Genomic DNA, 13817 nt, shown 5'->3' with positions numbered 1-13817 from the left:
TCTTTCATTACCACATAATACTTTGCGCAAAACACTCCACAAACGCGCATTCATATATCCCGACAAGTAGCACCCTTCTACAACACACATTCAACCCCAGACATAACCGCAACAATGGCGGCAAACAACAAGCCCACTTCGGTTGCCAAGGACCTCTTCGAGGACATGGGTCGCCAGGTTGAGGGCATGAAAGCCTCGACTGAGGATGGTGACGACCAGAGAGTCGTCGACGAGATTGAGAGTCTGTGCATGAACTGCCACGCCGATGTAAGCTCAACACACCTGATCAAAACTTGACAGCTTACTGACCATTACCCAGGGTATCACGCGTCTCCTCCTCACCCGCATTCCCTACTTCCGTGAAATCGTTCTCTCATCCTTCTACTGCCCTCACTGCAGTTTCAAGAACACCGAGATCTCATCTGCCGGCCAGATCCAGGAACGCGGCTCGAAATACGTCTTCAAGGTCGAGAACAGCGAGGACTTCCAGAGATCAGTCGTCAAGGGCGATGGCTGCTCATTCAGAATCGAGGACATTGACCTTGAGATTCCCCACGGAAGAGGTCAGATGACAAACATTGAAGGTGTTCTTGCAGGCGTCAAGGAAGACCTTGCCCAACACCAGGAAGCTAGAATGCAGCAGATGCCCGAGGCTGGCGCAAAGGTCGCTGAGGTTATTCAAGCTTTGGGTGAAATGCTTGACGGCAAGAGATACCCCTTCACCGTCTCCGCCGAGGATCCTTCTGGCAACTCGTTCATTCAGCCTTCGCCTTCTGACGCCCGCCACAAGTACACCCGCACAGAGTTCGACAGAACACCCGAGCAAAACGCTTTCCTTGGTATCGGCGAGGAGGCCGCTGCCGACGGCCAAGACGCTCCCGTCGATGGCCAGGATGCCCCTGCCACTGAAATCAGACCCGAATACCGCGCCGCCGACGGTCTTGTTGGCGGTGGTGACAGCGATGCCCCGAGAACCGTCACCACGAATAACGTAGACGACGAGGACATTCGTGAGAACGAAGTCTACTCCTTCCCTGCCAGCTGCCCTGGCTGCACACGCCACTGCACAACCAACATGAAGATGGTCAACATCCCCTTCTTCAAGCAAGTCGTCCTGATGAGCACTGTTTGCGATCACTGCGGCTACCGCAGCAATGAAGTCAAGACTGGTGGTGAAGTCCCCGAGAAGGGCTCAAGAATCACTCTCAAAGTCAACACCCCCGAGGATTTGGCCCGTGATGTCCTGAAGTCTGAGAGCGCCGCCCTTTTCTGCCCTGAGCTGCAATTGCGTGTCGAGCCTGGAACCCAGGGTGGTCGTTTCACCACTGTCGAAGGTCTTCTCACAAACTTCCGCAAGGACTTGCGTGCTCAAGCTTTCGGTCTCGAGAACGGTGACGACGAGGAGGAAATCCGCGCTGCAGCCGACTCTATGCAGAGCGAGACCAAGCGCACATGGGCCGAGTTCTTCGAGACCCTCGGTGAGGCCATTGAAGGCAAGCGTCCCTTCACAGTCGTAATTGAGGATCCTCTTGCATCATCATATGTGCAAAGCTACACTGCACCCGCTCCCGACCCGCAAATCATCGTCGAGGAGTACGAGCGCACTCAAGAAGAAGAGGAAGATTTGGGTTTGAAGGATATCAACACCGAAGACTATGGCTACACGCAAACCGAGGAGAAGAAGGAAGAGACTGCTACCGAATGACTAGATGGTGGCAGAAAAAGAAAACTTGAACATGTTGATGATGTTGAAGACAAGATGGATGTGAATTGAGAGATTCAGGAGAGAGAGAGGAAGCATGACCAGATACCACATTTGCGCGTTTTTCGCTAGGTTCCTAGCCATTTGGAAGGAGGTGTCGAGATGATGAAACAAAACACATGACCATTTCTCAACCCATGACACCATGAACTCCTTGCATACTTGTGATACCCCAGTGTATCGTGATATCAATGCTCCATCCCCTCATCCTGCTGCTTGAGCTCCAAATCCAGGTTTTGAAATGCCGCAGCCAAACTATCAGCTTCTTCAACTCTTTGCTTCCCAACTCCACTTAGATTTGTTTTCAACCCTGCAGCTTGCATTTCTCGAACGTGATCGTAGACCATTTTGTGCACTTCTGCGTATTGTTTGCTTTCTGTGCCCCAGGATGTTGCAGCATTGCGGAGGTTGATGAATAACTATTATGCGGCTCTCTGATTTAGAAAAGTGGTTGGAGAAGTTAAGGGTGTAGAGAAGATTGGGGATTTTGTGAAAGAGGATGGGCCGGAAAGAGAAGAACGAAACGATGGGAGCATGAGAGATGGGAGATGAAGGAGGGGCTTAGATATAGTACATTTTCTGAATTTAATTTTTGTTTGTAGTGGTGAAAGAAATTGTTGTTACCCACGCATTGGAGGAGGTCGTTGTGTGGTGATGAAGATGACATTGTGCTTGTTTTGGGTGAGGAGCAATTGAAGCCGACTATTGTCAGAATGTATATCTGGGCGACTTTAGTTCTATGTTTCAAAGAAGATTGAGAGCGTAATGGATCCTGAGAAGTGAATAGTGAATAGGAGGCAATAACTCATACAAAGGCGTGCAGAAGGTGCGAGGCAGCGTCGCCAAGACATCACTTTCATGAGACTGCCAAATGACTCGTCTGTGTCTTCTTCTTAGCATCATCGACTTTAGTATCGAGTCGCGGAAAGACTTCTGAGAAACACAGCTTCCAATATGGAACCACAGCTGACCGAGGAGAATGGCGTCAGGATAGCCGTTGAAGGATGTGTACGTTTAGTCCACCCATCCCATCCACAGTTTGTCAAGCTTACAAGCACTAGGGTCATGGCACACTTCACGCAATCTACGCGTCAATCGAAAGAGCATGTGCCGTAAAAGGCTGGCCAGGAATTGACTTGCTCATCATTGGAGGCGACTTTCAGGTACACACCCTCCCTAACCACGACAAGAAATTCTTTGCATTGCTAAAACACCCAAACACAGTCCGTGAGAAATGCACACGATCTATTATGTGTCTCAATGCCAGCAAAATACCGCGCTATGCATGATTTTCACGAATACTACTCTGGCACCCGTAAAGCACCTTACCTTACCATCTTCGTCGGCGGGAACCACGAAGCAGCAAACTATCTCTTCGAACTCTACTATGGCGGCTGGGTGGCCCCTAACATCTACTACATGGGCGCCGCAAACGTTCTTCGCCTCGGTCCCTTGAGGATATCAGGTCTAAGCGGCATCTGGAAAGGTTTCGATTACAAGAAACAGCATTTTGAACGTCTTCCTTATAATGAGGGGGAGGTGAAGAGTATTTACCATGTCAGGGAACTGGATGTGAGAAAGCTTCTACAGGTGAGGACGCAGGTAGATGTGGGCATCTCTCATGATTGGCCGAGAGGTGTGGAGTGGAAGGGTGATTGGAAGAAGTTGTTCAGGCAGAAGCAACATCTGGAGGAAGATGCCAGGAATGGGCAGTTGGGAAGTGTGGCGGCTACTTATGTCATGGATAGACTGAGGCCGCCGTATTGGTTCAGTGCTCATCTGCACTGCAAGTATGCTGCGGTGATCGACCATGAGAAGTCAGGGGAAGCCATTGGTACAGCAGCTGCAGTCGCGGCAAGCAATGGAGCTCAGATGGAGAAATTGCCGAAGAAGAACTCGGACGAGATTGATCTGGACATGGACGACGAAGAGCCTTCAGTTCCGGCACAAGCCACGAAGAATACCGACGAGATAGATCTCGACATGGACGACGATGAGCCAACACTAGCAGCAAAAGCCAGCAAAACCAGCACAACTCTACCTGTCAATGCAGACGAAATCGACCTCGAGCTCGAAGACGATGCAGACCCCAAAACTTTAGCGATAGCTCCAGGACAGGGCCTCGATGGTGCCAGAGTACCGATTGATCCTCCAGCCCAATCCGCAGTCCCAGAAGATCTCCGCGTCCAACTCCCCGCCTCCTTCGCTAAACAGCCTCCTCGTCCCCAAACCACAAATCAACCAATATCTCATCCTCCAGGAATCACGAATACGAAAACTAACTTCCTAGCCCTGGACAAGTGTCTTCCAAACAGGGATTTCCTGCAGGTGCTGTCTATGCCAGCATTCTCGGACCCAGATGCAGCTTTCGACCGTCCTATGCGTCTAGAGTATGACCCAGAGTGGCTAGCCATCACCAGAGTCTTTGCTGCCGAGTTAACAGTCGGTGGCGACCCCAACGCCCATGCTCCGATTGATAAGGGAGAATCCCACTATGCTCCTCTCATCGACACTCAACAAACCTGGATCTTCGAAAACGTCAAAGACCTCACAATCCCAGAAAACTTTGGAATTACAGCACCAGTCTTTGATGCCAGCCAAGGAATCCACGTTCAGGGCAGTCCGAAAGAGTATACGAATAACCAGACGAGCAACTTCTGTGAGATGCTAGAGATCCCCAATCCATTCGATATCCCGGAAGAGGAGAGGGGAGAGAGAATGAGGAAGGGGCCTCGGCCTGAGGAACAGAGAAGAGATGGAGGGTTTAGGGGAGGCAGAGGAGGAGGTAGAGGGGGTGGAAGGGGAAGAGGTGGCGGTCGTGGTGGAGGAGGGCGTGGAAGGGGGAGGGGTAGTGGTGGACCTAGATACTAAGTAACAGAGTATGGCTATTTCCCCAGTACGACTTGGTCCTCGAGCATGGGGAAATCCCTGCTCAACTACCATGTGCTTTCAAATGAAGCAGAGACCGAAGTTGCCTCTTTATGCCCTTCCACCATTCCGGTTGTTTCACATTAACAAAGACTTTGACGCTTTCTTAGAAAGCCCTCCTCTTTTTACTTCCAACCTGGAATCCAAAATGCTAAAGTATTTCTTTTGAACTCGTTTTTAATGAGAAGTTGTGGAAAGCACATCTTCTCATCTTAATCGCGTATAACTGCAAATATCGCCATATCGTGACCTTTTTTCTTATTCTCTGAAAATTCTTTGTATGTATAGAGTGAATTACTATGATTACTATGATTACTATGATTATGATTACTATGATTACTATGATTACTATGATTACTATGATTACTATGATTACTATGATTGATATCTACTTATTATCTGCTAACTATCCACTTACTATCTACTTACTATCTACTTATTATCTGCTTACTATCTGCTTACTATCTGCTTACTATCTACTTACTATCTACTTACTATCCACTTACTATCTACTTACTATCCACTTACTATACCGACCATCTACTAAACCTCCCCCTACTAGTTTCCTCTAGATCTACCGAAAAAGAAAGACACGTATTAGAAGCAGCAAGAACGAAAGCGGGGAGAAAAAAGGAAGAATTAGTCTTAAGGATGAAAAGGGGGATATGGTTTTCGTGGTATCTTTTTCTCTTTATACAAATCTGTGTGTCTTTAGATCTTGGATTGTGGTCGCTTGTAAGAATTGCTTCCACCAGCACCAGCCTATTATTCCCTAACGTCAGAATGTTTTCGACATCACAAGCTTCTTCATATGAAGAAACGCGTCTCAAGTCTTCTTGTGCATAACAGTCGCAGCAGCCTTTTTTCCAAGGAAAAAAAAAACAATCAGCAAACCCGAACAAAGTCAAAAGAAGGGGGAAAAACAGAAAAGGAGAGGGAAAAGGGGAAGAAAAAAGAAAAAAACTCACCTGATGATTAGGGAAAATCAACGTATCAGCCAGCACAACATTCTCCCTCCTCCCAGCAGCAAAAACGACAACCTCTGCAATATCCTCTGGCGTCAATGGTTCACACCCCTCATAAACCTTGTCAGCAGCTTTTTTATCGCCATAAAACCTCACGACGCTGAATTCAGTCTCCACCTGTCCAGGATCGATTTCGATGACACGGACACGGGTGGCGATGAGTTCTTTGCGCAGGGAATCTGTAAAGCTGCGTACGGCGGCTTTTGTGGCGCAGTAGATGCTGCCTCCTGGGTAGGGTTCGCGGCCGGCGATGCTGCCGACGTTTATTACGTCGCCAGCCCCTGCCTCGCCACGTGCGAGGAAGATGGGGAGGATGGCTTGGGTCATGTTGATGAGGCCTGTGACGTTTGTGTTGAACATGATGTTGATGTCTTCTTCGGCGATTGAGGGGGCTTTGGCGACGCCTTTGACGAGACCACTGGGGAAACATTTTTGTCAGATATTCAATTTGTCATTCTTCCACCTTTCCCTTCTTGCAAAAGGCTTTTTTGGGGGGGAGGAGTCAGAACCACTCACGCATTATTGACCAAGACATTGATATCCTTGAATTCCTCTGGAAGATTGCCGACAAAGTTTCTCACTTCCTCGGGGTTGCTGACATCCAATCTTACAGGCAAGACCTGAACACCATCGCCAACTTCCTTTTTAATCTCCTCTTTCAATTGCTCGAGTACTTCCAAGCGACGGGCGGTGACGATGAGCTTCAGGTTCTTTGGGCTGGTGCGGGCGAACTCGATAGCTGTACTCTTTCCAATGCCCGAGGAAGCTCCAGTGACAACGACAGTCTTGCCTTCGAGGCGCTTGCCCATTGCCGATGCCATTGTGCGGAGGTGGTGGGATGCGGGGTATGTGTACAGGCTCGGACGTGTCACAAAGGTTGCGATGGAGTTCAAGGTTCGGAGGGGTTGAGCAAGTCGACGGAAGAACATGCGATATGACCAGGTAATGGAGTCTATGAGGACGACGGCGTGTTCTGGAAAAGAGGAAGGTCTGCTCTTATCGCAATACTGCCGGTCGATGGCGAGCTCGAGGTGGAGCTCCATCAGGGTCCATGCGCCGGGCTCGCCCCGTCCTTTGCCGATCGACCGAGACCCAATGTCGACGGTCTTTTGTTCGTCCGCAGATACCGCAGATTCGTGGTTATCTTTTGTCCGCAGAGAGAGAGAGAGAGTAATGCATCTGACTCCTGTTTAACAGCACACGTGGAATGCAATCAGCTGGGTTAAATGTTCAAGGTTCTTAAATACGTATAATCAATTATATGAGCTTGACGCTGTCTATATGTCTGCTCTAGAAGTTCATGAGATCTGTAAATTGTCAGTACTTTTGCTCTGTATTGGTTGAATAGACTTGTATGCTGACCTCTTCCGAAAAGTGCTCTCTTGGTCCAGTCCATGGCAAGAAGGATTCTCGTGCGAAGACTGACACTCTGTGAAAAGTAGACGGCACGCCAGAGGTACACTGCTACCAGACCGCCGGCAAAGTTCATACCGCCAAAGTCAAAGATGGCTGCGTTACCGACATAGGCCAGACTGCCCATGTTGGTGTATGAGAAGGCCTTGTAGACGGCATCATCAATATCACCATAGTCGAGTCTGTTCAGCTCCATACCGGGCGCTGCCTGGGAGAGCTTGTTAAACTTGCGACCAAGGTAAATACCCTGCTGATTGGCACGCTGTGCTGTCGCCGGTAGCGAGGTCATCTTGCCGTCAATCTGCTTGAGCAGCTCTTGCAGTTCGCTGAAATCAAGTGTACCACTCTTGTCCTTGTCGTATTGTTCGAAAAGCTTGTCCAAACGCTTCAAGTGTTCGGCGGCTTGAGGGAAGCGTGCCTTGACACGCTTGGCAACACCTCTCCAGTCACCATAGTTGATGATCATCTTCTCGGGGTCCTTGCCCTTCTCCCAGGCAACGGTACGAAGGAATGATACGATGTGATCCGATACGTTGTTCTGAACCGTAGAGCAGTCACCAATGGCATAAACATCACCAAGCGGAGCTCCAGCAAGACGCAGATGGGTGTCAGTCTCAAGAGCATGGCGATTAGTCTGAAAATCACCGAGCTTCTCGGCGAGCTTCTTTGAGAATTCGGTTTGTGCGACACCGGTCGACCACAGACAGAAGCCCATGGGGATTTCCTTTGTGATGGTCTTGCCCTCCTCGTCCTTTTGGGTGAAGAGAATCTTATCTTTCTGAACCTCCTTGACACGCGAGTTTGTGAGAATGTCGACCGAGTCCTTTGCGAAGCGAGCTTCAGCATACTTGGAGAGTGTCTCGTCGTAGGTGTTGAGAATGTGACCTCTGCTTTGGATGACATGGACCGAGATTTCATTTCTCAGGATACGAGGGTAGTAGTTGCAGAGATCTTCGTTGAGCATATCGAACAATTCGGCAGCGAACTCGACACCAGTGGGACCACCTCCGCACACGACGAAAGAGAGCAGGCGGCGTCTCTCCTCGTCGGTAGTAGAGGGGATGGAAGCAGCCTCGAGGTTTTTGACAATCTGGTTGCGAATCAGGCGAGCGTCGGTGATGTCCTTGAGGAAGTGGCAGTGTTCGAGGCCCTTGACACCATGAGGGTTAGTCATGGAGCCAACACCGATAACGAGCTTATCATAGGGAAGGTAGAAGTTTTGCTTTGTGCCATCCGGAGCGGTTGCCGAGACTTCGACGAGCTTGTTCGAGAAGCTGTGGTATGATTAGCGCAAGCAAAGATATGGTGTTCTGCACAACTCACTCGACATCCTCAGCAGTAGCCTTCAGGAAATGACCCTTGACGCGAGAGATGATTCTGCGAACAGGCTCGACGAGAGAACGCAATTCAAGAGTACCAACAGTGGCAGAGGGAAGCATAGGAGTAAACAGGAAGTAGTTTGACGGAGAGACAACAGTGACGTGGTAGTCGTCCGGGTTCAGCTGCTTCAGCAGAGCAACGCTGCCCCAGCCAGTACCGAGAATAACCAGCTTGGGCTTGTGCTTCTGGGCCTTCTTTTCCGGCGAGTCGTCGTCATCGATAAGATGTTCAGCGATAGGGAGATTCTTGGGACCTCCTCTTCTTGGGTTCAGGGCAAGTTCGGAAACAACAATGTCGACCGAGTCTGCTTCTTCCTTGTATGTGGTTGCATCGAAGGCGAAGAAGGCAACTACCAGGACACCAGAGACGGCGACAAAGATGCCGAGAATAGTGAAGCCTCGGTAGAGGAAACGGAGAGTACGAGATCGTTGTGTAGGAGAAGCGGCAGGGGACTTTGGTGGAGGCTCGGTGGTTGTGCTCTGGCGACGGGCGTGGTTCAATTGAAGGAGGATGGCGGGTCTTGCGAGGGATGCTGGTGCTTGTACGCGTTGCAGCATTTCACGACGCACTGGACCATTGGCCAGAGAGCGAGTGAATTGTTGCGAACGGCATGTCTGGACAACCGAGCGGCGCAATTGCATCCCAGTGCGGCCGCTCAATTGACGTAGCGGCTGCATCTTGGGTGTGATGGCTCGAGGGGCCAGTAGAGGAAGCGAAGCCTATAGGCGGGAGTCTGACAGAGAACGAGAGATGGAGTTGAAGAAATTAATTGAAGTACAACATGCCTGTTCAAAGACTTTCAATTGAAGATGACGAGTCAAAGTGTTGAGTTTGGATCTCAAACCATGACTTCCAAGATCAATGCGAAAATGGGCGGCTTGATCGGACGTGGTGACGTATCACAACTTGATCCCTCGATCATCTTATCTGATCCGACTTTCCCGCCTGCTTCCCGACTCAAGTCTGCCCAACTATCCTGCGTCTCTTGACAAGAGCGTGTTGTGCATAGAGTCTGTTTCATCTCTGGTCTTATTCGGCGGTACAGCTCATGACGCTTCACAAGTATCTTCAACATGAAAGAGTAGGACGACTCGTTAGCACTGCCCGATGTGGGACCGGTGGGCATGGCTACAGGAAATTCTGATGGAAGATTGCTGTTTCCTGAACATCGATGGACAACGTGTCAATTAGTGTAACGAAATTGCCCTGTCTATTCGAAGTCAATGAGGCTCGCGGACAACGGTTGTCTAGATCATTCGCAACAAAGATGAGTCTGAAGTTCGTTTGTTGTAATCAAACAAAAGCGAGGTCAGGGTCATGATGATATCGGTAGGGACATTGAATTAAGAAGGTCACCGGCTAGTAGTCCACCAACGAGACGTCGCACTCACACACACTAACTTGACCAGCCACATTTACATGATCCTACGCCATCAAGTAGTTTTGCGCGCTTATCGTAGACGAGGCTCGACTCTCAAAAACACGAGGTAGATATTCTCCACGGCTGCTTTCGTTCATCTTACTTCTTCCTGATCGACCGGAATATATCTCGAAACTTGATTTACGCCCACCACTCTTCCAGAAAATCTCCATAGCCATAGATCCTTCCAGCGATGCACAAGACGGTATCTCCGAAGGTAGTTATGACCTTACAGGCCTACTCGTATGCACACACACTCCACTACCCAAAACTCGAAAAACTCAGAAAACTCGCAAAACACTCGTAACATCTTCATAGACGGAACCAAGGATCGAGATCACAGTGGTCGATGAACAGCAAAACCGGCTTTTGTTCTGTGTAAAATCTCGTTATCCGAGTATACACGGTATGCTCGAATATCTATCCGCAAAAGTCATAGAAGATGTGGTAGTCAGTGTATCGATCACCAGAGAGAGAGGGATGGATATCAGTTTCTTTACGTCATCAAGGGTACAACTTCCGACGATGCTCGCACGTTCTTCTATGGTCAGGCCTGACGCAAGGATATTATGATACAAGTCACAAAGACCGTTACTCTCACTATATTCATCCTCCTAGCGGTGCTCTCGATCATTCATAGTGAAGAGTCTCTCTACACTACGAGTAATCGAATGCTGGTGAATATTGGAGCCTCTAGACATGGTTTCCATTTACAACGCTACTATCTTCGATTGCTACGTCTCCAATTATTCGACGCCAGCAGTACCTCTACTCATGACACCTCTGCCAAACCACTCGCTAACAGTAGCGAACTTATCTCTGCTTCTATCGAGTGCGTCCAAGAACAATTCATGCCTGTCAGCACTCTCATCCTGGGCCCGCTTGATGGCCTTGACCGTCGCATTGTCATTCGCGCACTTTGGACACTCGACGTCAGAGTCCTCGTCACCAGCGCCGACATACAAGCACCGCTCGTGGAAACTGTGTTTGCAGAGGAAGTGGACGGTAGGGAGGTCGAGAGGAGCACCACAAGCCGAGCACCTCGTAGCGGAGAAGGAGACAGGCTTGGTAGCGAGAGTTTCGAGTTCGTTGGCTTTGGCTGCTGTGTCGGTGCGGTAGGACGAGATTAGCTTGCGATTGGACGCGATTTCTGCTCGTTCACGTTCGATTGTGCGGGAAAGGTATGTTTTGACGAGACCCATTGTTGCGACCTTGCTTTGTGACAAAGTCTGTATGACTTGGAGTGGTGCCATGAGACCATCGTCATCGATCTTCTTGAGTACGCTGTCGAGCTCAGAAGAGGCTTCGGCGAGGATTTCTTCGGTCGAGGTGAAGTATGCAAGCGCTGCTGGGTACAGTTGTGGTTCTTCTGGACCATACTTGCGGAGTGCTTTGATGGCTCCTGCTGTGTCGTTTGCAGCAGTGTAAGACCGGAAAATGTCGAAGTAGAGACCGCGTTGCTCGCGGACGAGAGTTGTGCCATCTCTGAAGTTCGATAAATGCGAGAGCAGTAGGATGTTGGAAGTACCCATACGTGTCTGCAAAAGAAGTCAGTATCAAAGGTGGATTCATACACCAAGTCACATTAATACTCACATTTTGCTCTTCAACAAGCTTCTTCGCTTTGCTCTCCCACTCTCTCTTGCTTTCGCCGGTCTGCTTACTAGCGATTTGGAGATACATCTCGAATAGTGTCGTGTAAAGATCCGTCTTGTCTTCATCTTTCAAGCCGGAGCTAGCGATGCATGCTTCAAGGAATGAGATAAATTCATCCGGATGATCGACGAACGAGGAGAAGGCGGCTCTAGGTTTGGGTACCTTGTACTCGACGAATTCATCCTCGACCGTAGTCTCGATAACATGTTGCGTTGTCTTGGTACCACCTGGCGTTCGTGGGACATCTGCACTCATGTATGGAAGTGGTATTAGAGCAGCAAGATTTTGTACGGCTGACGTCGCCATCTTGCCAATGCCTCCTGACTGTTGTTCTGTAGTGATCTCTTGCTCGACCACAGCGTCCTTCTTGGGTCGGAAATTGCCAGTGAAATAGTCTATGAAGAGCTGTTTCGTGTCCTCAGGGGAGTGCTCAAGCAAGACAGTGCCGTATTTTGTGAGACTTTCATACGCTTGTTCCGGCTCCAGTCGCCAGACATAGGCCAACGCTTCAGCATATTTCTTGAGATCCTCTATCAGGATATCAACAACTAGGCCGTGTTCGTTGTGCTTTCGCGCCAAGAAGGCGGCCTGATCAGAGTAGCCACCTTGGCGACACATCGTTATGGCTGTATCCAGGTCGAACTTCAGATCACCCGGTGATTTGATAAAATCTTCGAGCTTGTCAACGTCTTTTAGCTTTGCATAGCAATTCAGCAGTAACGTCGTATGGTCGGATGAAGCCTTGTGATGCTCATGTAGCTCTTCCAGATACTCGATAAGATTTCGTATCCGCTGGTTATCGAGGAATTTGCGAATGATTTGTGAAGGTTCAGTATTGTCGATAGCACGAAGATACTGTTGCATGGCGGTGTCGTAATCGCCCTTGCGATATAGGTAATCGCCATATTTGCGGAAGATAAGATTTTGCTGGACAGCATCGACTTTCTCCTTCTGCGCCAGGTTGATGGCCAGAACAAAGAACTCGCGTTGATACAGGATCTCAAGCTTCTGTTGGAAGGTCTTTTCGGTGTAGCGCAAGACTTTACCATCAAGGGTCACCACGTAGACTTGACCCCATGCAGAGAAAAGGGCATTGACCTGACTGGGTAGAGCCTCAGTGTGGGCGATGAGTTTGAGGTCAGGATTAAGGATGGTGAAGTTGGAGGTACTAAACAGATCGTCCGCCTGGCCACCACCAAATGACCTCGTCGGAGCATTTGTCATGTGTTTGGGAGGCGACACCAGCAGGACGTAGTCTTTGTACATAGCAGTGAGCTTTTTAGGACCTTCATAGGCATACGAAGCGACTCTGCCTCGCGGGTTGTACGCGTAGACGGCATCATCACGAGCAACAATGATGTCGTTTGAATGCAAATCTTTTGTCAGGCAGCCGACAGCACAACCATGTTCGTCCAGTGTTCTCGCAGGCTGACCCTGACCTTTGCCGGAAATGATGAGGGTCGATATCCTGCTTGTGGTGGATATGAACAGAGTTGTAACGTTCGCTTCTCTGAACTCAAGGCCGGTGATGGGTTCGTCCGTCTCAAGTACAGTACGCTGTTTTGTTCCTCGATCATGGATGAAGTCGCCTCTTATTACAGTAACGGCGCCATCTGCAAATCCGACGGCGACTTGAGACAGGTCCCGCAGTACAGCGAAGGCCGACACGGGGAAAGGCTTCCTGCCATTGGTGACAGAGACGGTGCAGAGACAGCGAGGTATTCCAGTCTTCTTATCGGGGCGGTCCAAGGCCCACACCTTCAGGACGGGCTCGTTTGGTAGGTCCTCGGCGAGAGTTATGAGTAGCGACGAGTGGGGGATATGGCGAATTGTGGTTAATGCGCCGGATTCATGCGCCTTCCATGATTGTTTGGTCTTGAAGGACTGATCTAAGAGTCGAAGTGTCCCGTCCGGAGAGCCGAGATAGAGCTGATCGGAGCTCGCAGTGATACAGCTGACATTGCCTTGCTAGTGAACAACTTGTCAACGCTGGATGGCAATCGAGTCGGCAGTCAAGGTACCTCTAGAATCGACTTGTCGGCGTCTGCGAGCTTGACGGGGCTGACATCGAAGAATCGGAAAGCTTTCCACTGTACGTACGCGTCAGTTTCTGAAGCTCCCTTATGCGACAGGTTACATACAGAAGTCAAGGCCATGTTTGTCAAGCCATGTCCTGAGAGCAGCTGTCTAAGACCATGCAACCATGCGCGCATCGGCGAGAAGCTCCGTCATC

At 49.7% G+C, this 13817-nt stretch overlaps 5 protein-coding genes across 5 annotated transcripts; 2 read left to right on the top strand and 3 right to left on the bottom strand.

Annotated features, from left to right (window-relative positions):
- Positions 1-114: 114 nt before the first annotated feature.
- AUEXF2481DRAFT_69899 (uncharacterized protein) lies at positions 115-1705 on the top strand (the record flags this gene model as incomplete). The annotated part of the gene is made up of 2 exons (XM_013484513.1): positions 115-267; positions 320-1705. The coding sequence occupies 2 exons, from the start codon at positions 115-117 to the stop codon at positions 1703-1705; spliced, it is 1539 nt and encodes a 512-aa protein (XP_013339967.1).
- Positions 1706-2656: 951 nt separating this feature from the next.
- On the top strand, positions 2657-4790 carry AUEXF2481DRAFT_92146 (uncharacterized protein). Its single transcript, XM_013484541.1, has 3 exons — positions 2657-2770; positions 2824-2925; positions 2987-4790. Exons 1-3 carry the CDS (start codon positions 2717-2719, stop codon positions 4631-4633), a joined length of 1803 nt encoding a protein of 600 aa, XP_013339995.1. The 5' UTR covers positions 2657-2716; the 3' UTR covers positions 4634-4790.
- A 576-nt stretch (positions 4791-5366) lies between these two features.
- AUEXF2481DRAFT_44095 (uncharacterized protein) lies at positions 5367-6917 on the bottom strand. Its single transcript, XM_013484492.1, has 3 exons — positions 6232-6917; positions 5659-6133; positions 5367-5549 (listed from the first exon to the last, which is right to left on the bottom strand). Exons 1-3 carry the CDS (start codon positions 6756-6758, stop codon positions 5517-5519), a joined length of 1035 nt encoding a protein of 344 aa, XP_013339946.1. The 5' UTR covers positions 6759-6917; the 3' UTR covers positions 5367-5516.
- A 20-nt stretch (positions 6918-6937) lies between these two features.
- AUEXF2481DRAFT_69811 (uncharacterized protein) lies at positions 6938-9065 on the bottom strand (the record flags this gene model as incomplete). The annotated part of the gene is made up of 2 exons (XM_013484509.1): positions 6938-8402; positions 8452-9065. 2 exons carry the CDS (start codon positions 9063-9065, stop codon positions 6938-6940), a joined length of 2079 nt encoding a protein of 692 aa, XP_013339963.1.
- Positions 9066-10674: 1609 nt separating this feature from the next.
- AUEXF2481DRAFT_33075 (uncharacterized protein) lies at positions 10675-13740 on the bottom strand (the record flags this gene model as incomplete). Its single annotated transcript, XM_013484473.1, has 4 exons — positions 10675-11466; positions 11525-13552; positions 13606-13674; positions 13726-13740. The coding sequence occupies 4 exons, from the start codon at positions 13738-13740 to the stop codon at positions 10675-10677; spliced, it is 2904 nt and encodes a 967-aa protein (XP_013339927.1).
- Positions 13741-13817: the final 77 nt, after the last annotated feature.

The sequence above is a fragment of the Aureobasidium subglaciale genome (assembly GCF_000721755.1).
Source record: "Aureobasidium subglaciale EXF-2481 unplaced genomic scaffold scaffold_29, whole genome shotgun sequence".
NCBI lineage: Eukaryota > Fungi > Ascomycota > Dothideomycetes > Dothideales > Saccotheciaceae > Aureobasidium > Aureobasidium subglaciale.
Note: the sequence above shows the minus strand (reverse complement) of the source record. Positions and strands in the feature narration are given on the sequence as shown.

Excerpts from the sequence above, each read along its gene's own strand:
- AUEXF2481DRAFT_44095 (XM_013484492.1), bottom strand. The coding sequence starts at position 6,758 with ATGGAGCTCCACCTCGAGCTCGCCATCGACCGGCAGTATTGCGATAAG. Across the intron at positions 6,134-6,231 it reads AATGTCTTGGTCAATAATGC|TGGTCTCGTCAAAGGCGTCG; the intron begins GTGAGTGGTTCT and ends ATGTTTCCCCAG. Across the intron at positions 5,550-5,658 it reads TGATTTTCCCTAATCATCAG|GCTGCTGCGACTGTTATGCA; the intron begins GTGAGTTTTTTT and ends CTTGGAAAAAAG.
- AUEXF2481DRAFT_92146 (XM_013484541.1), top strand. The coding sequence starts at position 2,717 with ATGGAACCACAGCTGACCGAGGAGAATGGCGTCAGGATAGCCGTTGAA. Across the intron at positions 2,771-2,823 it reads GGATAGCCGTTGAAGGATGT|GGTCATGGCACACTTCACGC; the intron begins GTACGTTTAGTC and ends TACAAGCACTAG. Across the intron at positions 2,926-2,986 it reads TCATTGGAGGCGACTTTCAG|TCCGTGAGAAATGCACACGA; the intron begins GTACACACCCTC and ends ACCCAAACACAG.